Source organism: Callorhinus ursinus, unplaced genomic scaffold, assembly GCF_003265705.2.
Source record: "Callorhinus ursinus isolate GAN/ISIS: 27379988/994484 unplaced genomic scaffold, GSC_fseal_2.0 scaffold75, whole genome shotgun sequence".
Taxonomy (NCBI): Eukaryota; Metazoa; Chordata; class Mammalia; order Carnivora; family Otariidae; genus Callorhinus; species Callorhinus ursinus.
The window spans coordinates 1,624,429-1,648,888 of record NW_027397137.1 but is presented as its reverse complement, the minus strand read 5'-3'; the positions used below and the strand labels follow the sequence as shown (position 1 = coordinate 1,648,888).

General features: G+C 46.2%; 1 protein-coding gene across 1 annotated transcript in view; it reads left to right on the top strand.

Annotated features, from left to right (window-relative positions):
• The window catches only part of DSCAM (DS cell adhesion molecule), an 822,687-nt gene extending 801,076 nt beyond the window's left edge, over positions 1 to 21,611 (top strand). The window contains exons 31-33 of the mRNA XM_073887019.1: positions 5,058 to 5,255; positions 6,804 to 7,106; positions 20,643 to 21,611. Of these exons, the coding sequence (XP_073743120.1) occupies positions 5,058 to 5,255; positions 6,804 to 7,106; positions 20,643 to 20,995 (854 nt within the window). The 3' untranslated portion in view covers positions 20,996 to 21,611. The remainder of the gene's footprint in view (positions 1 to 5,057; positions 5,256 to 6,803; positions 7,107 to 20,642) is intronic.
• Positions 21,612 to 24,460: the final 2,849 nt, after the last annotated feature.

Sequence of the window (24,460 nt, the reverse complement as noted above, 5' to 3'; positions counted from 1 at the left end):
CAAGTTTGTCACGGTGTCCGCATGGTGCACCCCTGTCATCTCAGTCCCATGCGGCTGGTTCTCCACACTGCAGTTGGGCGCATTTGCCGAGACGGTTTTATAGTCTGTTTCCTCAGCTGCAGATGGCCTTATTACTCTGTTCTAATGATGCTAGGATGGGGTCATCAATGTAGAAGCTCCTTAGTTTTGAGGAGAGCATCTACAATATGTTGTTTTCACACTATCATGACTGCATCATAGAAGCTATGTTACTAGGCATTTATTTTTTTAGTTTTCCAGACCTGCAACTAAGATTCATTATTAGGATGGGAGAAATCCCAACAATTGGCTATTTAGCTCTTCAACCAAGGGAAACAGATGCCTTGGCTGTGTCTGCAGTTCTGTTTGCATCCCTGTCTCTCCTGTGTATTAGGGTACAGGAGAAAGTGGGGCATCTGTGGGTGTCTGTGTCTCCCACCCCCAGCTCCAGCCACAGAGTCTGACACATAGTAGGCATCAGTAAACATACTTAAATATCAATCCACTGTCAAGTTCTGAAATCAGAGTAAAGGGGGTGGTAAGAAAGGATGTTTAGCATTTTAGACAGGACTTGGGCAGTCCATTTGGCCCCTCTCTTTGTTCTCCATTTCCTAAGACATCTATTAGGCTGGGGGTCTGGATGCCAGCTGATTGGAGGTTTGTAGGTATGTACATAGTCTCTCCCAGCACACTCTGTGAGACTTACCAACGAGACCATCACAGGAGAACTTGAATCAGCTTTCTTGCGCACAAACTGTGCAAGGGTACAAAGACACATGAAGTGAAGCGTAAGAGACATGACCTGGGCTTTGGGGTCATATTTACCTGGAAGTCATCCCTTTGTCACCATCCACCCATCTGGGCCAAGGGCACGTACAAGGGCTTGACTGTACTTGATGTACAGAGGGCTAGACTGGGAATGAATAGGACGCATGCCTGTCCTTACCAGCTCTACCTTTCAGCTCCTTTCTGCAGCATGGAAATTCTCCAGCATCTGGTCTTGATTTTTTTTTAAGATTTTATTTATTTATGAGAGAGAGAGAGATCACAAGCAGGGGGAGCAGAAGAGGGAGAAGCAGACTCCCCACTGAACAGGGAGCCCGATGGGGGCCTCGATCCCAGAATCCTGAGATCATGACCCAAACCAAAGTCAGACACTTCACCAACTGAGCCACCCAGGTACCTCTGGTCTTGATTTTTTAATGAGTATTATTTTTTCTGCCAAACCCTCTCTAAACTGAGTCTCTAGCCTTCCTGATCAACCCACCAAATCTCCCCCACCCTCTTCCCAATAAGCAGGATGTGCTCCAACCCTTGCCAAGTGTTTGTCACTCAGGAATCACAGGCCAGGCCCCGAGATCTCTTGAGCCCCTCCATGTGTCACAACAGCCCTATGGGTGGGTGAGGTGATAACGCCACTCTCCGAGATGAGGGAAGTGGGCACGTCTGATGAGCTCACCACCAGCAAGTAGTGAAACTGGGTCAAAGGCAGGCAACTTAACTCAAACACTGTTAAGTGCTGTTAAGTGGAAACGATGCTTCTTAGGGGATGTCTAGGGGCTGAGTAGACTTACATATAGAAATAAGAAGAGTTCACAACACGGACTGATTCTTTTCTCATTGAGACTCTGGAAACCAACGCACACCCCATCACGCGGAATTGTACGCGACATCATACTGCAGGAAAATACCTGATGCGGGCGAGGAGTGTCCCGTGTATAATGAGCCTTTGGTAAATACTTGTTCGTTGCGTGATGGGAATGTTCAGGCCCCACAGCGTCATCACCACATGCAGTGGAGGCCACGGCACCTACGAGATAGGACAGCAAAAGCCAGAGAATAAAAACAGATTAATACCCAGACCACAGTACACATGACATGTTTTATAACCCTATTAGCCACAAAATCCTCTCTTATCCCGAATTCAGGATGATTATAATAATTTGATTCAGTGGGCAGAAAAGCTTAATTTAGGTTCAGACTCGGTCTTGAAAGGCCAAGAGTTATTTGTATCACTTACCTTCTAATTTGTTAACTGTTTAGCAAGCGTGATGGCTCATCACTAAGCTGTATTTACATTAGAGTGGTGGGGAGCCGAATAAAATGCTTTTCATGCAGGGACAGTAAATCTCAACATTTATTTCCTTAGTTGATTACCTGGTAAGGCCTACAAAGGAGGCTACCAAGTAGGGTCCAAGTCAGATTTTTATTTTAGCTGCTATCTTAGGAGCTATCATACTGAAGAGTTCAGCTCAGGTATAAATCAGCTCCCAAAACCTGATTATTAAAAAAAAAAAAAATGTGTCAACCACCCCAATATTCTACCTACTGAGATGATTTCGCCTCCAGGATGCTTGCTTAGAGCAGAACAGAATTGCAGCCTGTGGTTCAGAGAAAGTAATATCATGACCTATATTTCCAACGTTATCAGGCCACTGGTAAAACTGTCCTCATCTAGAAAAAAAGGATAACGAACAAAATTAACTTGAAAAGAGTTCTGGCTTTGAATAGAGGCTGACATGTACAATGTGACCATGGAATTTTCCACACAGGGTGATCTCAGTGAGAAAGGGGCTACAGGTCCTGCCCCACTATGGGTGGGTGGGTCAGTGGGAAGAAACACAAGGGAGGGTTTGGGAGTTTGAGGAAATAGTGTCCTTGAAGTGCGAAGATCAAACTGATACCCAGCCCCACCGCCCAAGCATCCGTGCCAGCAGTACATCTGATCCGCAGCTGTAGTTGCAAGAAACATAAAGAAGAATAAACATGAAAACCTTCAAAAAAATTTTAAAAGAAAATGAGAATCCTCAAATCTTATGTAAGGGACAGGGTAATTTTGGGGGAAAGATTCATTAGCATTTAAATAACAAGCTCCATTTATTGAAGCTCTGCTTAGGAAGTCCATTGTACCTGGAAGATACTTAGCCTCCTACCCGTGAGAATATTTCTCTACCTCTTTGAGGACCTCTCTCCTAGCATTTCAGTGGAGAAACACAATTATCATTCATACCTTGCTGTCCAGAGAGCTTGGCGCTCAAGCATAACACATTCACCTTCTAATCAAGGCAAAAAAAAATACATCTTCCAATAAAGTCTTCTGTGGAATTTTGCAAGTAAGGGATGAAATGTATTTTAAAATCAATGCCCCAAAGAATATGCACCAAGATGAAGCATTTTGATGACCCAGGAAGTCTTAAAATATATTGATTTGGCTGCCATTTTAATGCTTCTCTCCAGCACTGTAGAATGATGGATTCTGTTCAAAGTCCAATAACTGGAATTTGTAAAGAGGAAAATCCTCCATTTGAAAAGAAAGTCCTTTCACCCCTTTCAAGTGTCTTGCCTCCCGTGATCTAAAATGGCATTACAAAGGACTCAGTGTCACAGGGACACTGTATTAAATACTTAGGTGTCCAGGGTGGGGACATCTGGGTGGTCAAGTGCTGGGCAATCTCTGAACCAATCCATGGCGTCTTGGGCTCCCTACTTAACACTTAATAGCTGTGTCACTTCCCTCTGAGCATCCGTTGCCTCATCCATAAAGTGACCCTGGGCTGTGTGTGTGTTCATCCAGGGGCCTCTGTATACCAGAGATTATCATAGGCTTTGTGAATGGACCCAACGATGAACACCCTGACCCCTGCCCTAGAGAGACTTCCAGGCCCATGAAAGCACATTAGTAAGTCACTGTCCCGATGCCAAGGGTTGGCCCTCTCTCTGTTGATCTTTTTATCCTGCTTCATTAGTGCTGAGCAGTAAATATCGACTGTGGTGTTGAAAGGTGTCCAGACCATTTTGAAATATAACTGCATAAGATTCCTTTTTGAGAAGAAGAGAATTCAATGGTGGAAAAAGCTCCATCTAGGACCTTATGTGGCCTTCAAGCTGGAGCCCAAGAAAAATCAGTCCAGGTCACTGAGCCTTTCCCTTATTCCACAAAATTCCAGAAAAGACAGTGTTGTGGTCCACTCCAGTGTCCAGCCAAAGAGCTGAACTGAGAACTCTGTCCGCCACATTGACCTGCTGTCTTTGGTTCCAGATTTAGAGAAAATGAAACCCATGTGGCACCTGCCTCTATATATGTAAATCTCTGTTTTTGAAGATAGCAGACATATAAAATTCAGACACCAATTAACTGTGTGTGCTCTGCATTGAATGACCCATATATTTGAACTTTGACAAAGTTTAGACACTTCTGTTGAAAAGATATGTTACCATAGGCAAAAAACTAAGAGAGTATTCAGACAAAAAGTATCATCTTCCTGGTCTAGGAACTTGCAATTTAGTTGATGAGTAAAACAGTCCTACTCAAGGCAATGAGTAAATACAAAACCACAATAACACTGTATTGTTTCCTAGAGCTGCTATTACAACATACCACAAACTGGGGTGGCTTAAAAGAACAGAAATTTGTTGTCTCACCGTTCTGGGGCCCAGAAATCCAAATGCAAGATGTCCGCAGAGTCCCGCTCTTTCTGAAACCTGTAGAGAAGGGTCCTTCCTCGCCTCTGCCTAGTTTCCAGTGGTTGCTGGGGACAATCTTTGACATTCTTTGGCCTACAGCTGCAGCACTTCAGTCTCTGCCTCCATTGTTCCATGGCTGTCTTCCCTCTGCGTGTCTGTCACCTGTTCTTAGAAGGACACCAGTCGTGTTAGATTGAAGGCCACCCTACTCCAGTCCGACTTTATCATGACTAATGACATCTGCCATGACCCTATTTCCAAATAAGGTCACATTCTGAGGTACTAGGGGTTAGGATGTGGACATTGAGTCCATAACTCCTGAGTCCAAATCTAATGTTCTCTCCCGCCCCCCACAGGACTTTTTTAAATGTTTACATTTCACAAAAATGTCTCAGACCATAAGAGAAAGGAAATGAATGCTCTGGACAGGGGCAGTCAGGGAAGGCTTCCTGGAAGCATGAATCCTGCAGGGGGGGGGTCTCAGGGCTGGGTGGAGAGAACCACTCTCAACACTTGGATCATGACTGCCCATACTCCTAGACACTAAGATATACATTATTCTTGGCTCTTCACAGATCCCACCACCAGGAGGAACGCAAAGGCAGGACCCACAGCAAGAAACCGGTATGCCAGCCAGTGGACCCTCAACAGACCCCACCCCACCATTTCAGCACACACCCTCACCACAGACTGGAGGCTGCCGACGCCTAGGGCTGCGGGATCAATGGACAAGGAGAGTGACAGCTACAGTGTCAGCCCCTCTCAAGACACAGGTAGGGGTCTGCATGCCTCCTCCTCAACCCTGGGGATAAGCATGGCCCACAGATGGGCTTCAGAGGCTCCTACTTATGCTCCTTCAAGGTCATTTTCAAATTATTAGACTGTTTAAGTAACAGGTACCAATACAACCATGCAGCGTTGATGATGCCCAGGGCCCAATGATTTCTGCAAAGCAGAACCAAAAGGCAGCTACTTTGCAGGTGTCTTGAATCTCAGACTCATGGTCTTCTCTCCTTTCAGTTCCTACCCAGCTAAGAGAAACACAGATACTTTAAAATTTTCACCCACATGATTCCAAAAATTCCCGATTATACTCTGAGGGCACATGACCCACTACCATCTCTGGGTTTAAGAGGCTACACTTGAAATTTCATGACAAGGTCATAGCACCCTCTATAGGGAACATAGGCTGCTCCTTTTGACAATTAAGAGGGGTTGATTATAAGGTAAGTCATCTAGTCTGTGCCATCAACCAAGATTTCACTTCGGAGAGAAGACAGGGCCTAAGAATAGCATCGGCTTGTCCCACCCCCCACCTTAACTTTTGAAAAGAAATTATATCTAAACCTAATAGCTGTAGGAAATTTTCATACTCATTTTCTTTTGTTCTGGCTGATATGCTTTAAAAATAGTGTTCCAAAGGTGGAGTATTACCCTGTACATTTATTTTTATGGCTGTTATTTCTCTCAGAAGAGTCTCAGAGTTCCACAGAGGTGATTCAAAACTTTTTAGTGTGTAAAATAGAGATTCCTCTGGCCAAGACGCTCCTCCTCCGGTCCTGGTGGCTCTCTGGGCCCCATAAAATGTGGCAGTCACAAAGGATGGTCTGAGGCACCAGGGGCCATTCTTCCTACTGGCCAATTTCATGCGTCATCCTGGGCTTCATTTCCAACCACCGTCACGTCCTCCTTGCCAAGCTGGGGCTAGAGGAGCCGAACTTCAGAGCTCAAACCATCCATGCCAATTAAAGTCTCTATGGAACAGGCTGATTGGCAAGTCAGAGCAGGGGGTGGACACTGCCGTCTGTGTACACCAACTTCCCAATCATCTTAACAAAACACAGAATATTTTTTAAAGATTTTTTTATTTATTTATTTGACAGAGAGAGAGCACGCACACGCACAAGCAGGGGGAGCAACAGAGGGAGAGGGAGAGAGAGAGAAGCAGACTCCCCACTGAGCAGGGGACCTGATGTGGGACTCGATCCTAGGACCCTGAGATCATGACCTGAGCCAAAGACAGGCGCCTAACAGACTGAGCCACCCAGATGTCCTGAAGCACAGAATTTTTTAAGCATTGCTGATTGACGGAAGCGTTCAGGCTGGGAACAATTCCACTGAAACAAAGTTCTCTGAGCCCACTTTACCGAGGCACACAGAGCAGGCCCCACGGTGACAAAGGCAGTTCTCAGTCAAAGACCCAGGACCCCTGCCAGGTGGTACAAGGATCTGGGAGAGACAGCCACAAGCCAGAGATGGCCATCCAATGGGGCCATAAGGCAGTAATTGATCCATCTTGTTCTCTCTTTTACACGCGGCAGATCGAGCGCGAAGCAGCATGGTCTCCACAGAAAGTGCCTCCTCCACTTATGAAGAACTGGCCAGAGCCTACGAGCATGCCAAGATGGAAGAGCAACTGAGGCACGCCAAGTTCACCATCACAGAGTGCTTCATATCAGACACATCATCTGAACAGTTGACGGCAGGGACAAACGAGTACACAGACAGTCTGACCTCCAGCACCCCTTCAGAATCGGGGATCTGCAGGTTCACTGCATCTCCCCCCAAACCTCAGGATGGAGGTCGTGTGATGAACATGGCGGTTCCAAAGGCACATCGGCCAGGTGAGAAAAGCAATGCATGGACCACTGTATAGGAGACACATCTCCCTGATTCACACCCGCCTGCTATGAAAGCCCATCCTGGTGTTTGGACTTGGGGCTCTGTTTACAGGTTGCTGTGTAATGAACCACCCCAAAGCTTATGGGTTTCCAACAGCTACAGTCACTTATTTTGTTTACACATCTGAAATGTAGTCAAGGCTTGGTGGGGACAGCTCATCTCTGCTCCAGCCGTGTCACTGGGGAGGCTCACTTAGGTCCAGAGGAGCCCTTCCCAAACGGCTCCCTCACCTGGCAGCCTGGTGCTGGTCGTGCCCTCCCTGGGTGGGTTTCTACCCAAGGTGGCGCCAGCTTCTTCATATCATGGCAGCTCGGTTCTAAAGCAGGCATCCTGACAGGCAAACAATAGAAATAGCCGATCTCGTAAGGCTGGGCCTGGAAAGTGACACATCGCTTCTGCCATATTCTGTTGTTCAAGCAATCAAAGAGCCCAAGGAGCTCAGGCTGGAGAGAGGGAGACCCCATCACGTGGTGAGAGGAGGCTCAAACACAGGGGGCTTATGTTTTAAAGCTGCTGTACCAAGGACTTTCAGAAGGAGAGAGGTCTTACCAGTGGGCCAATGCTTGGGCCTTGGTTTCATTGAGCTACCCAAAGTGACAGTGACTGGCTGGGGTTTGGTCAGCCACTGTTCAGTCTTTGCCTTGAGCCTGTGAGAGGTGGACTGGGTGTGTGAGAGTACTTGGTGTGTGGATGGGAGCTCTGAGCTCTAAGGCCTGCAGGGCCTGGCAGATCACGTGCGTAAGTGAAGAGGATGGGGAGCAAGGAGAAGTGGGGTGAAGCATGATAGACAGTTTGAGTTCACAGACTATCTAGAGGGGATAGACTCCAGTATGTTCCCGCCAACTCATCCCAAGTGGAATTGGGGGGCCAGGATGAGTGACTTGCTCAAGAGAAGCCAGAAATCTTGGTGTTTCTATGGAGACCCACGGTTTTCAAGTGTTGGGTCAGATATCTGCAAACCACTGTAGAGGGCAAATAAATACATTATATACTGAATCCAACCATGGCAGCCAGTGGTACTTCTCATCTGAAGAATCACTCCTTCTTCTTCTTCACCCTGAAATAGCTGCCAAAGACTTTCCTTTGTGGACCGGCCTATCCATTCTTGTTGAATCCAGTTTTATTTCCTCTTTTCCCATTTTCTGAACCACTCTACTAGTCTTATTTCAAAAATGTATCTTCACTTTTAAATTACTGCAATTCCCTTGGGTTTTATGGCATATAGCCCAGCTGAAATGAGCCTTATAAATGCATAAAAATATATAAAATAAGAATTGTCTATCCAGCAACTAATCTTCCAAACTGAGTCAAGATTCATGCCAGCATACAATAAAGAATGATGGCTTCATTTATTCTCATTCTGTCTACCTCCTCAGGGAGAAGATGAGCTGTTATTTGTGGATGTTTTTATTTCAGGCATTTCTTGTTGTTGGCATATATTTGCAAGGCAAATGCAGAAAAACATAGGATTAAAAACATAAGCTCTTCGTGGCTGTTAAGCCAAGGCGGAGGAACACAGGAGAGGAGAAAATGTGCCTCTGGGCACATTTTAGCCTTGGTGGCCTTCAGTTGCCCCACCTGTAAAATGGGCATGACCCTGGTGTAAGATATGTGTAGCATAATTTGGGTAAAGTGGCTAGTGTTGTTGTTTCTGTTTTTGCCTTATTGACGCTCTTGTTGGGATTCTCATGGTGACTCCGGTGTGGTCTCCGGATGAGCTGCTGGCTCCTCTCCTCTTTCCCTCTTTTGTTTATTTCTCTTCAGTGGTCACAGACATCCTGGGAAGCATTGCCTCATTTGGGTATCACCCAGTTGAGTACACCATGCTTCCTTTTTTGTTTTTTAATTCTATTATGATATGTTAGTCACCATACAACACATCATTAGTTTTTGATGTGGTGATCCACGATCCATTGTTTTCGTATAACCCCCAGTGCTCCATGCAGTACGTGTCCTCCTTCATACCCATCACCGGGCTAACCTATCCCCCCACCCCCTCCCCTCTAGAACCCTGTTTGCTTCTCAGAGTCCATAGTCTCTCATGGTTCGTCTCTCCCTCCAATTCCCCCCCCCCATTTTTCCCTTCCTTCTCCTAATGTCCTCCATTCTATTCCTTATGTTCCACAAATAAGTGAAACCATATGATAATTGACTTTCTCTGCTTGACTTAGTTCACTTAGCATCTTCTCCTCCAGTCCCATCCATGTTGATGTAAAAGTTGGGTATTCATCCTTTCTGATGGCTGAGTCATATTCCATTGTATATATGGACCACATCTTCTTTATCCATTCGTCTGTTGAAGGGCATCTCGGCTCTTTCCACAGTTTGGCTATTGTGGACATTGCTGCTATGAACATTGGGGTGCATATGGCCCTTCTTTTCACAACATCTGTGTCTTTGGGGTAAATACCCAGCTTCCATTGGCAGCCATCTTCCCTCGTATACAGGAGCTCCTGGGTGAAATGATAGTCTTATCTGTGCAAGCTTTGAATTAATTAAAGGCTTGAGTTTCTTTTTGATGTCTTGTTGTTCCTCTTGTTAGATTCAATTAAAAAAAGTTTTTTGAACTTTTTTTAAATTTTATTTTATTATGTTATGTTAGTCACCACACAGCACATCATTAGTTATTGATGTAGTGTTATGACATTGTTGCCTGGATCCATCAGAAAAATTGAAAGATCACAATTAACTGAAGTAGTATAGTCTTAAAATGCTATTTAGACTAAAATGACTTTATAACTTTAGGTATGAGTCACTTTTTAAGTCAACACAAGTCCTAATGTCCACACACTTTGTTTTGTCCATCCTAAATGACTGTATTATTATTAATGAATATTTGATATGCTTTTCGGAAAGCCTTCCTATTGTCCCTTTATGAGACTAAATTCAACACCAGGCACAAAAGCCAAGGTTACAATTTATTATTCTGATGACTGGAGGCTGCATCAAAATCATCAGTTCCTTGAGCTGCGCTTTCAAACCTCATTCCTACCTGTGTCCCCGTGGCTCTAGAAGGCATTGATCAGCATGCATCTCAATGAAGTCTTCCCAGTCTCTGTACATCTTTCTCCTCATCATCGGCTCTTCCTGTGTGATGGTCTTTTCCTCCATTTGTGGTCCAAAACTTTTAAACACTCCACAAATCAAATCAGGATCAAGTTAAATCAACGTGGCCAGATCCCGGCTCCAGGAAGACAGAAAACATGTCTTCCTTGCCTTCCTACTTCTCTCCCCGATTACCTCTAACAGGTAATCTGGCAGTACAGTGAGCACTCAAGAAATATTTTAAATGACTTAGTAGCGCTGAATATATGCTCCTATCACTGTGTCTGATACATATAGTAGGTGCTTAATAAATATATTGAATGAATGCATCTATCATAGTTATGATGATGACGAGACTAGCCAACTGGTTAAAACATGGCAATTATTAGAAATTCTTAGTAAAATATAAGAGAACATTCAAGTCGACCCCATTTTCCAGCTTACCTTTAAACAAAGTGATTTATTTTTTATTCTTGCTCTTCACAAATCAAAAGGAAACCTCTTCCACAGATAAAGGGAAGCTCCCCATGAAATGTGATGCCTTACACAGAAGGCAAACATCAGAATCTCACTTTAGAATTTTAACAGTACCTGAATTTTGAATTTACTGAATTTTTAGGACTTTTTTATTTTAAATAAAATGCCAATTGTGCTATGGTTTCATTTTCTACAATAAGGGATGGTTATTTCCATCTTTAATAACAAAAGACAAACCAGACAGACAAATAAAACTCTATCTTCCTCTGAGAAATAGCTGGAAGGTTAAGCAACTTCTTTCCCTCTCAGTCAAGGCAACTTCCAATACTTAGGTTACAGTACCTGTTCTTGGGTTCAGGTAGCATTCTAAGCCAGTTTCTAACGTTCTTGGATTGTGGCTGCTCCTTTATTCATGAGTTTATCCTATGCAATCAAGAAATACCCTCGCACGCAGCTATCTAAATCAATTTAAAGCTTCACATATGCAACCAAATGCATCCTGGCCCCATGAGCAGCAGGAGAAGTGTCAGCCCCTTTAGATCTCTGCACTCACACTCTGGGACCCCAGCCTTAAATATATGTTCATCGGTCCCTCCTGTGATGAACACACTTGAGGTTTTCCGGTCAGAAAGGATCACAGACTGCTGCTAACTTGTTGGTTCTCTGAACAACCAGTGACCTGAAGCAGTTTTTGGTTTGCGGTGTTCAGATCCACTCATGCCATCCCTCACAATCTTCTGCATGTGTGCATTTAATCAAATGGAAGAGCGTGGAGTGAGAAGTGCTTACCTGAAGGACACACTGGCCTCCGCTCCAGCAGCACCCTCCAACGAAAGCTCCTCTTTCAGTTCTCAGCTGTCACTGTGGTGGTCGTGCTGTTTCCCCTCTGAAGCCCATGTGGTTTTCGTGCTGGCTCTTGAATCAGAATTAGACTCCAGGGATCTTCACTGCCAAAAATCCCCCTCCACAGCTTCTTTCTACTTGCCTCTCCCTCGCCACCTGCGGACGTGAACTCTGCTCCCTGCAGGTCACCTGGCACAGACTCCCTCCTCCTGACCCCAGGCGCCACACTGGGTTCCTCTCAAGCAGTTCTGTATCCCCCCTCCCCTCGCCCCTTTGGGTTGGGCGACGGGGGTCCCATGCCTCGGGTTTTGCATCCTTCTCCTCTTTTTTGTACTCATTACAATGAGGTTTTGAAATTTCCATCATGAATGCTATTCTAAGAGCTATGGAAAGGGTCTCCTTTCAAGTGCAAGTATCTTTGATACTTCCACATGGACACAAACAGGTGTGTACACCATGCATGCGTGCACACCATGCATGCGTACACACACATCCTGCACACTGAGCTGCTCTGGCCTCCATCCTTCCAGAGATGCCTCTGCTTCTTCCCTCCCAACCTCCCAGCTCCCTTTCTAACTTCAGCATGTCTTTTTTGAGCTCCCACTCAATAACTGGTCCCGCTTTCAGAGCTGGAGATACAGTGATAGACGAGACTCACGAAGACCCCATCTGAAGGGAGTTTATATTCCTGGTGGGGGAGACAGACACTGATCAAATAAGCAGATGACACAGTTTCAGATCATGATAAGTGCTGGGAAAAGAAGTAATTGGGGAAGGGGATCAAGTCCGGCAGGGGGTCGGGGGTTGGGGATAATGGTCTAGGAAGGCCTCCTGGAGGAATGAATTGTGCGCTGAGATCTAAGGTGAATGGGGCAGAGAAAGCCCAGCAGACATCCTAAAGAGACAGTGGTGTGGGCAGAGGAAGAGCTAAAGCAGGAGATTGGAATGAGCTTCACATTCACCACCCAGAGCAACAGTTAGCTCTGAGCTGACAAGCTTTCAAATACTCCCATAGTTATTTAAAGTTAGAAGGACCTGGAGGTCATGAACAGCATCTCCGAATATTGCTATGCACACCTGCCCTGGGTAGACCTACATATTTCACTATGCTGGTTCTGGCTCACTGATAGGAAACTGATCTCTTTAATGTGCATTTTCGACTTCACCTTCTTAAAGACTGTCTTGTTATTTTAGTCTGATGTCTCCAGGACCCATGAAGTGATGGTGGGACTCCTTATGAAGGGTCCAAAGCTTGGAACTCAAAGCCCATTTGCTTTTTGCACCGACCTCCTTCCCTTTCTTCCAATGGTTCCAGGGGCCTGAGTTGTCTCACCTTTCCGAGTGCTCCTGTGGATTTATCATAGATGCTGCTCTTGTGTGCGTCCGCTAGTTACTAAGTGTGTGTTCTTTTGTTCTGACTGCCTGTTCTCCAACTCTGAGCCCCTTAGTTCACTGATTTTCTTGGTCGGCTTATAGGGGTTCAGCTTTAGTTGCTGGGGAGCCCATGGTAGTACAAGGTAAGGAGGAGGTCCGTGCCTGATAACTTGTAAGGGAGAGGTGGGAAGCCCACCTGTGTCCTGCTGGGTGGCCAGAAGGAAGTTTCTAGATTCCAGTGCCACGGATGACAAGCAAAAAGGTTCCCCACAGTGAAAGTTCACGGCATCTCCAAAAAGGCCCTGTGAAAACACAGATCTATTACACTCATTTATTCCACCCATATTTATTGAATATCTTCTCTGTGAAAAGATACTATACCAGGTATTATCCTAAGACATAATAATGTTAATATATTAAACCAACACTTCTCACAGTCTCCTTAGTTCATCAGAAGAGCAGGTAGTATCATAAACAGCAGAAAGAGGCCTAAAGACACAAGACAGATAAATGAGGAAATCCAAGAAACAAGGCAAAATCCAGCTTCTGGAAGACAGGGGCTACCTCCTCCCCCCACCCCCACACACACAGTCCCCAGTGAGATGTCATGATAACCTGAAAATGCTGGGAATATACAAAAAGGTAAGAAGACAGCAAAGACCATCATATTTCAATGGGGTTCTATGTGGACAGAACTGGCACCAACTTCTAATTCATCCTGTATCCCAAACTGGGAAGCAAGAAACCTTAAATTCAAGCAGTGTGGTGGATGCGCTCACGTTGAAATCCCTTGTGTAGTTGCCCAGTGCTCAGGATAGAGACTCACAGGGCTCCAAGAAGTCAGCCCTGTCTTCCTCGCTGGTCATGACTCCTGCTCTCTGGGCTCCTAAACTCCACAAACGTATATTCCCTCTGCCTAGAACCCTCTCATTTCCGGGTTAACTCAGTCCTTCTGTGGGATGACTCAAGATGCACAGGGTTATGGAGACGGGTCTGCCAGCCCCACAGTGAAGCAGGCACAAGCCTCCGAGCAGGCTTCCTCCTCCGTGGTCCCCAGTGTGTGGGTCCTCGGGGGTCTTACGCAGGAGCTGGAGCTTCTTTGAACCTCACGGACCCTTCCTCACTGGGTGCTCCAAACGCCCAGCTAAGTGATTCTGACCTGGCCTAAATGCTGGAGCAGGTTTTCCAATCCTACTTTTTATTCAGAACTACTTTATTTCTAAAGAATCGTGAGCAGCAACAAACTCAAAGCCCCACTTCGTACCTCAGTGTAGTTTTACAAGTTCACCAGTGAACAGGAGGATTGCAATATTGATGAGCCCTTAAGAATGCATGAGCCTCATAAGTACAAGCCAAGAATGGTAATAGAATCTGTGTCCATGGACCTCTGGTATCAATCTCGCATTATTTATTTAGGGTTTTTTCTGGGGGCCATTTGGGAGTGAAGATTCATTTACCAAGAGAGGTTCATTTACAAGTTTTCATTACCTTGCTGCAGCATCAGTATTAAACTAAAAAAGTGTTAGATCTCATTTGCCTCCAGAATGGGCAAACTCCGTACTCTCCCCCTCTGTAACTAGCTCTTTGATGCTGTACCATCATACAAGTCTGATCTGTGTGGTTCTTACTGAAATTGCTAGAAGCCAAGGTAAGCATCCTTTGCTTCTTACCTTTGCATCAATACCCAGCTCCATCCAAGCGCAGATGTGAAGGCTTATTAGAAATTGATGAAAGTTCCTTTTTATATGGCCCCAGAGGAGAGCTAAGCCCCTAGGGACTCTGATTCACTTTCTTTCCACGCGTATTTGTTGTGAAAGTCTATGCATGCTTTCACAGGTGCTGATGAAGTATTGCATAGGAGGGGGAAGAAGGCTCTTGCCATAGGCCTCAGAATTTTAGGCTCCCAAAAATGCATTCGTTTGTGTCATACTTATCCTCAAATTCCTCATGCATTGTGCTTACCCAGTTTTCACAGGTGAGATAGTAAAGAGCATAAGAAAGAGTCTTTCGGCCTTGAAGGTGCCCTTAGACATGACCGTGCCTCCTTCACTTGACTAAAGATAAGATGCAAAACTTAAAAGGGGGGGTCACAGAACCATTTAGAGGTAAAGGCAAGATTTTTATAGGAAGCCCAGAAGCCTTTAGCTCATGTTCTTACCCCAACGAAAGCTCACACCTCATCAGACCAAGTTGGAAGAAGACCCTGTGCCTGCCGTTCCATGGGACCATCCCTCACTTTCTCCCAAGAACTGAGGCCATAACTCCTGTGGACTAGTAGATGCTGAGCAGTACAATTCCTTATTCTGATTGAATGAAGTGTTTTTCAAATAAAATTAAAGCAAAAATAAGGGTCCACTTGGAATTGTGAACTTTAGCCCCTTTAAACTATGGTTTCTCAGGAGCAGCACAATGAGCATTGGAGGATTGGAGGCATGGGGGGATGGTGGTGGTGTCCTGTGCTTTGTAGGATGTTGAGCAGCATCCCTAGCCTGCATCCAGGAAAGGCCGGTAGCAGCCACCCCCAACTGTGACATCCAGATAATCTTCAGACATTGCCACACGCCTCCTGGGGGCAGAATCCCTCTCTGCTGAGAACCACTGATCTCAACTTTAGACCTTTCCTTCCCTAGTGTGTGCCCACCAAACAGCAGGAAGCATTGTCTAAGAATAGATTCGTGGAATGCACATCCATTATAGATCTTCTGAATGGATGAATTTTTGCTCTTTTTCAATATCGATTTTTGCCATCCTTCTTCCAAAGCTAAAGTGAATTCAGACTTTGTGTGTCTGACTCTACTGAGAAAGTTCAGGAAGTTTGGCTTTCCTGATGGGAAGGGGCATCTCCTGGTTTCAGATGAGCGAGGCAGGTTTACTATTAGCAGTTTTCAGGTGATGGGGCCAACCATGGCCTGAAGGCCCCCTTGGGGAAGATAGCAAGCTTTGAGTACCCACCTGCTGGCGGATGAGGGACCATTAGGGGGTCTGGGGATGAGGAGTTGTGAAGGCGCCCGTAAGCAAGGTGGTTAGGGAGAGAGGGAGAAATTGATGCCACTTGTTTAGTGTGAACTCTCAGAGATAACAGGCGGTAACAGGAAAATGAGGAATGGACCATGATGTCGACAAAAGGGCATAACATTTATGGCTCTTTGTCTCCCATTTTCATCCCCCCGCCCAGTTCTGTGTCTTGTGTCCCTTCCTTCTGCTTACCTGTGTGTGTGTGTGTGTGTGTGTTTCCATCTCTCTCGTCCCCCTCTGTCTCTCTGTCTCTCCATCTCTGTCTCTCTTTCATCTCTCTGTCTCTTTGTGTGTGTCTCTCTCATCTCTCTCCCTCTCCCTGTCTCTCTCTCTCATCGCTCCGTCCATTTCTCTGCCTCTCTCAGCCCCGTTCCCCCCACTTGCCCTGCCCTCACCACCCCTGTCAGCCCCTTTGACTCTAGTCCGGCACCTCAGCCCCTAAGCTCAGCCTCTCAGAGCCCCTTCTTGCCAAGGGTGTGTCAACCCCCCACCCTCGCCCTCACCCCACGTCTCTGACTCAAGGGCCGTGGGCCTCAGGACCAGAGCACAGAGGGGTGACTGGTCATGACACACAAGTGCATGAATAAGTACCACAGGAACCAGTGGGCGGAGCGTGCCCCAAAGGCTCATCTGGGGTTCCCAGCCCCCTGTCACTGCGTTTGTACTCATGCTGGGTTTGGGAAAGTAGCTAATAGGTTTAGCTAACTAGGAAAGTGCTAGAGGTATGGACAGGTAGGTAAGCAGGGCAGAAGGAAGATGTGGAAGGGGACATTGGCATCCCCAGATCCTTTCTCTTCCAGCAGTCAGAATGTGAGCCCAGGTCTTCCTGCCTCCTGTCCCTTTCTCCTGGGGCCCTCATTCTTTCCTTGTGCTGTCTGCTTCTCCCCCCCGGGTTTTCCTCCCCTCTGTCTTTGTGACACACACACACACACACACACACACACACACACACACACACACGCACAGACACACACATAAACACACACATAGTCACCTAACCACATACATACACACCCMCMCACACACACAAATATACACACACACAAACACATATGCACATATATACTCACACATACARATGCACACACACATATCCACTTAAACACACATTTACATCTGCATACGCACAAATATACACACATGCACATACACAGAAACACATGCATGTGTGCACGCACAAACACACACACGCATGAACAAATACACACACTCATGCATAGACACGCACGCACATGTGCGCACACACACACACACACACAACCCACTTTACTTGCAATCGTGCCACGGTGACTGCATTGCATGCCGCTGCCATCTCCTCCTCACCTCCTACCCACGCTCTTTCACCCCTTCCCTCCACCTTTCATTTCCATGGAGGAGAGTGTACGCATAAGGGAGACAAAACAAGGAGAGAGAGAGAAAGGGGAGGGGCAAGGAGGAGTAAAACAAAGAGGAGGAACTTAGATCATCAAAGACTCAATCCTTGCTGAAAGTAGAGGGAAACTCCGCTGTAGCTGGTTCTCCTGGACATGCGCTGAGGCCAGGGTTTGGCTCTGCCCGCGTTTGTGGCGCTGGTGGCCTGATGCACAAGGATGCCGAGGGCCGTGCGTGCCTGATGGAGGTGACTGTAGAGTTCAAAGCAAAAAAGATCCTTGAACGTCTACTGGGTCACTGCTGCTTTCACATGCATGGGACACCTCCAGAGGGTCCTGGCGGATTAGCTTCAGGGCGTGTTGCTCCACAGAGATGGAGAGGGTCCAGTGGCCAGGGGTGGGTCAGCTGGGAGAGCTGGCTGGTGAGGAACCGAGACACCTGCTCCCCGTGCATTCAGATGCCTTTGAAGAGGCTTCTGCTCCCTCCGGAGGGAGACTGCAGGAAAGTCTCCCTAGACTAGACCTCCAACCTAGTCCTGAGGGGGTCTTTGGGGGCCAGCTGGACAGGTGTCTGCTTCCCAGGGAGCAGAGGAACTGGGGGAAGAGGGGCAGCCTTGGCTTCTATAGGGGGGGAAGGGTGGGTGACAGGTCAGAACACAGGGTGGGCACCCCGCAAACCACAACGCTGTTGGCTGCAGTTACTGGTCTCTCAAGAGAAATTCCCTCCTTTCCTGTGAGTGACATACGCAGGGACTGTCCCCATACAGTAGAAGTGTTCAAAGAGGCTCCAAGTGAGGTCCTCCCAGGCAAGAAGAAAGGACATCTGTGTGAGTGTCCCGTGGCTGGCCTAACAAAGGACCACAAACTGGGGGGCTCCAAACAACACGGATTTATTCTCTTACAGTTAGTTCTAAGGGCAGAATTCCAAAATCCAGTGTCAGCAGGCCTGTACTCCCGCCAGGGACTCTAGGAAAGAATTCCTTCCTCGCCTCTTGCAGCTCCTGGTGGTTCCAAGTGCACCTGGCCTTGTGGCTGCGTCTCTCCACTCTATCCCTCCCTCTTCGCATGGCTTCTCCCTTCTTCTCTGCCTCCAGTCTCCCTCTGTATTTCCTCCTGAGGACACCTGTCACTGGATTTAGGACCCATCTCCAGTCCTGATGATTTTGTCTCCAGATCCTTAACTTAGTTACATCTACAAAGACTTTCTCCTACAAAGGTCACACTTACAGATTCTGAGGGTTGGGACATGGACATATCTTTCGGGAGGGGTGGACACTAATCAGCCCACTGAAGACAGAAACCAAGGCAGAAAGAAGTGTTCCCGGCTCCTTCCCCTGGCCGGTCTCCAGCCCGTAACCTCAGACCTTCTGAGAAGGGACATGTCTGACAGTAAACCTTTCATATGCGTAACCGAATTAAATCCTCACCACAACTCTATGTGGTAGATTCTACTATTATTCCCATTTTATGAGCGAGGAGACTCATCCCAGACTAAATGCAGGCAATGCCTTCTAGACCTCTACTCCTAATCTCCACGGTTAGAATCCTTATTTAGTTTCTCCCATGGAAACAGGCGGCAGACGGAGGGCGGAAGGCTGAGAAAAGCAGGTGTGCCAACATCCAGACGGTCGCCACGGTTTCCATTCCTCTTCTAGCTGGAGTAATAAGCACACAAGTTGCCTCAGAGCTGCAGGCATCTGAAGAACAGAAGAGATGCAGGGATGATTACAGACCCCAGTTTCCCAAGTGGTACTTGCACAAGCACATGGGGTGGGATTTTAATGGACATAAAGTGCCTTTAACAAACAAAGCTCACCACTGATTATTCTGGTGCTTTCTTTCACATAAGGGCATGAATTATTAAGAGACCACATTTGCAGCATTCACACTGTCGGAAGGGTTAATTAGAGCCTCATACAACTTAGTAGAGCTTTGCCTGAGAAACTGGATCACTCAGAGATATTGGATATTCAGAGATAGCTGGCAGACCTGCAGTAAAGTAAACAAACACAAGTAGCCCTCTTACGCGAAGATGTGGGCACTGGACTGTGTCCATCATTAAGGAAATTCTCAGCCACCTTTCTCAGCTACCCTTACCCTCCTGATCACTAAATCTAAGTGAGAGCCCCTGCAGGCAGAGGGCAGTTATCATGGGCTTTGTGTTTAATTTCAAACACATTTGCTCCACCTAATCTAGGACCTGAGCGTCCTGCAATCCAGCTGGGACCAAGAGGCTATTGTTTTTCCAGGGCTTAATAAGCCCTGTTCATTCAGTGGGGAGTTACTGGGATAGACTCATTCCCAAATCTGTTACAACACATTACAAATATGTCAAGTATTCAAGATTTAGTTGGGCCTCAGAAATATCATGAGGCACTCTTGACCTACATTCTTAAATAACCCTGGAGGTAAATGAATTCCACACTTTCTCAAGTATGTGAACAAAATGATAAAAGAATAATAGTCATGTAAGTAAATACAAGAGCAAGTTAATGTTATTTGCTTATTAAACTCTTAAGAATGAAAGACAGGTCATCTCTTTGAGGAAATTGGATATATAAAAATCCACACATCCTTCCCTGTCACCCTCCCATCACCCTGCACTCGGAAGCCATGATCCTTGGGCCCCTTTATGCCTCACCATTACGTTCCCTCTGACATTCCATGGATGTCCCTTCAGCTCAGAACATCGCCATGCCTCCCTCAACCTGCACACCTGGCCTCTTGTCTCTAGGACAGCCCACCCCCAGCCCACCCCCAGCCTGCTTTCTAGCCAGAGCTGCCCACTGAGTGGGCATGAAAGAGTTACAAGCGAGCTGAAACAGTGAGCCCCTCCATCCCTGGGTGGCCAAAAAGAGCCCCCTGCCTTCACCCAGCTTGCTACCACTCAAGCACTCCTTGTGTGCATGTGGGGAAGACAGAAGGATGGGCTAGCCAATGAGCATTCCCCTTGCCTTGGCATCCCTGCTCCCTCCTCAATCCCTGTAGTCCCCGGAGTGCCTCTGATTGCATTCGGGGTCCGGTCCATCACGCTTTATACCTGGGGTGCACTGTTGCCTTTGAGGTATGTTTTTCTTTCCAGTGTGGGGTTTTGAAGGATCTTGTTACCTCTCTTTCTCTGGCTGAAGTATGACACTTAGGAGCCTCAGTAATGTGCCATAGAAAAGCCAGCTCCAGCTATGCCTAGTGGGATGGGGGTGAGCATGATTCCACCTGCCTTTCTGGTGAGCGCTGACAAGGGGTCTTGCAAAACACGGCCAGACACAGTGACATCTCCAGCTCTAAACCCGAATGGCACTCAGCACCTGCTTAGCAAATGAGGAAGCCAACTAACTGCTCTGTGTTTCTTTGCAGGTGACCTCATACATTTGCCTCCATACCTTAGAATGGACTTTTTGTTAAACCGAAGCGGTGCAGGCACCAGCAGGGACCTGAGTTTAGGGCAAGCGTGCTTGGAACCTCAGAAAAGTCGGACCCTGAAGCGCCCCACGGTCCTTGAGCCAATCCCCATGGAGGCCTCCTCCTCCACGTCCTCCACGAGAGAGGGACAGCAGTGGCAGCAGGGGGCCGTGGCCACATTACCTCAGCGAGAGGGAGCAGAGCTGGGACAGGCAGCTAAGATGAGCAGCTCCCAAGAATCGCTGCTCGACTCTCGGGGCCATTTGAAAGGAAACAATCCCTACGCAAAATCCTACACCCTGGTATAACAAACAGCATGACTGGACAGCGGTTGTAAATACAATTTAAAAAATTCAATCAAAGCTACCTTTTTTTTACGGAATTCCAATATTTATAATTAAAGAAAATTGCCAAAATATATTAAAAAAAAAGAGAGAAAATACTGAAACCACAGACAGTGCAAAGACTCTTCTGCTTTTTTTCTGTCTGAGTGTGAGCTCCATCTGCCTGGGCATCTGATTTTTTGGGAAAGAAGTCCAGTTTTATGATCTTCACAGGTTATTGCATTTTTACTGATTTTCTACAAAGTGCATGGGGGACTAATTAAATCTTCTGACTGGAAGTTCTATCACACAAGATTTAAGAACGAAAACGGAGAAAAAAATTACCCTCTTTGTGAATTTAAAAGGAACACTGATTTGGGGGCAGGGGGGAGACTTTAGTCATGTTTGCACACCTTTCTTTCCCATTAAGAAACTGGGTCCTCAATTTGACCTCCTTCTGTTGTGAATTAGGATGAGTGCCGTCAGTGAAGGGGTGGGGGGGAATCAATTTGATTTTCTTTTCTGTTTATTTTTTAATTTAATGAGACACTCTTTGCATTTTGTCTAAGCGAAATAAAAACGAAAAGGTGGTCTGCCTTTATTTCGATGTCTACCTCTCTTGTCTCCTCCTGACTGCTGGGTCCTCCTTCCTCTTGATGCTTGTGTTTGCAAACACCAGGGCTGAACCCAGAGCCCAATTCAATAAACCAGAGAGGAAACCAACACTGCGAGCTCTTCAGGAATGGCTGGGAAGAGCACAGACGACGCAGCTGCTCCCAACCATAACCAGGGGCTGGCCAGGTACTCTAAGCCTCCCAGATGTTCTGCTCCTTCCTTGCCTCTCCATTAACACCTCGCCCTCTAGCTAGACCAGGGGTCAGCAAACCATGGCCCGTGGGCCAAATCCAGCCCCCTGCTACTTTTATAAATAACATTTTATTGGAACACAGCCATGCATACCATTTGCATTTTGTCTATGGCTATTCTGTGCCGCGATGGCAGAGTTGAATAGTTACAAGGGAAATGGTATGGCCTACAAAGCAGAAAATATTTACCATCTGGCCCGATACAGAAAGTTTGCAGACCCCTACTCTAGAGTCCCACCATTAGCACCAGCCTACTGGAGAAAGGAAGAGAGGACGGGGGAATTCCATGCACCCTACCCTCCAAGACTTGCCCTGTCACTGCCATGTCCAGTATCTAAGTTTGCAGTAGACCATCTTATCATATGTTGCCTCTGGTTCACTCCTCTGTACCCAGAGGAACACCAACCAGTAGTAAGTGATGTTCCTCTGAAATCTTTTACTTCTTCTTCCTCCAAGTTTAAATGATTTACCATGTGACTCAATCTACAGAGAACTTACTCTTAAGTACTCTGAACTGCATTCTTCATCCCATGAGCTTTACACAGTGTGCTCAGGAGAGAGCACCTCATCTTCCCATGGCACCCGCACCCCAGACTTTCTTAAGTCTCCACGACAGAAGTTTGGAACTGACCAGAAAACTTGAACAAATGCCCATGGTAGCTCAGTTGCCCAGGTAACAGACTACACAAGTACCTTCCTCTCTCTTAATAGCAGGCTCCCATTTAAGCCACCAGCATAGACTGGTGCCAGTTATTACCATCTGGGAACATGTTCAGAAATGTATTTCCTGTTCTTCCTTCTTCCCTCCCTCTCTCCCTCCCTCCCTCCGTCCTACCTCCCCTTTTCCATCAATCGCTTCCTTCCATTTATCTTCCAGGCAGGCACATTTGCCTACATAGATTCAGTGACACTGAGCACCTGCAGAACACGTCCGGGACTCGGTCAAGACCACTTGCTAACATGAACATTAGATGACTCTATGTTTGTGAAGTGTGTGTGTGTGTGTGTGTGTGTGTGTGTGTTTTCTTGCCATGGTTTCAGAATTTGATCTGTGTCAACAGCTCATGGTCTGCACCCTCACAGACCCTCACAGAGTGCTTTTGTATGCAAAAGAAATTAAATGCTACTTTCTGGGAAAAAATTAAAACTATCTTTCATCAATTTAAAACTTCTATGTTCCCCAAACCTAGAAGTTTACCATTTTTTTTCTTTTTCTCTCAAGCTGTGCAAAAATAAAAATTCTGCATCATGCCTGCCTCTGTAATGGATTACTTTCAATAATCCTGCCTTTATGATGTTTGTTAAAATGAGTTTGACACAAGCTTTGTGTCAAAAAGCCCAGTTCCCTACCTCTCAGGAAGAGTTCCACTATTGATGACCACAAAGAGATCCAGATCCATAGATTAAAAGGGGCACTGTGTAGTAAAACAACCATTATTGGGTGATAAGAATTAATTTTCCTCCAGACCTCTGCCTGTCTCTAACCTGATTTATAATGTCTTTGAGAGGTCATCTTGTTGGGCTAAGTCTGAAACCAGACTGACGTATCTTAGAGCACTGGAACTCTGATAAGTTCTTTATCTTCTGCCAAAAACTAGAGGGTCAATGAACAATAGCCACTGGGTCAATGGAGAATAGCCATTGGGTCAATGGAGAATAGCTATAGGGTCAATGCATTATGGCTCTTGGTTAATGGAGAATAGGTATAGAGTCAATGGACAATGGCTATTGGGCCAATGAATAATAGCCATTCAGTCAATGGAGAATAGCTATAGGGTCAATGCATGATAGCTATCAGGTTAATGGAGAATAGGTATAGAGTCAATGGACAATAGCTATTGGGTCAATGGGCTGGGTTTCCTCTAAGGCATCCATCCAGCTGACAGTCTGAAAAATGCCCACTTTCCTGAAGTGAGCAAGGCCTTCTCATAATACATTGGCAGTAAACCACATAGCCCTCACTGCACATACATCTACAGGAACCCTAGTGCCTCCATTCAGTTCACATGTCTGCCTGTTCACTTTCTTGCATCCAAATCTGCCCTGACCACCCACAAGGAGAAGGGGGTGGAGAATTGGAGGTAGGGAAAGAGGGAGGAGTGAAATTATACAAAGATTATCATAGGTGAGACTGGATAAGCTCTCATCCCATCATCTCTATGCCCTTGCCACAGAGAATCTTGATAATACTTTAAGACACAGAAAACATATCATTGTTTCAATTGTTCTTAAAATAAACAGGAGATCACACTCAGTTAAGGTTCCTCTGGTCTGGGAACTTGGTCCTCCGTAGGCCAAAACTTCATGTGATTTTTAAGGAAATGACTGAGACCTAGTTGTGAACTCTATAAATCTATTTCTAGCAAAGGTGGAGAGCCTTCAGGGTCTAGGATTGGAAATCCAAGGACTAGATGATTAGACTAGTCACCTACCCTGGAAAGTTCAATGGGAGCTGATGGTATGTCCATGTTCAAAAGCCTTCCTCAGTTGCCTAAAGAATGTGGCCTGGAGGGTATCATCAGCTCTCTGAAGGTCACTTGGGAAGATTAAGTATCAACAATTTAATATCCAGGGGTCCTGAGCC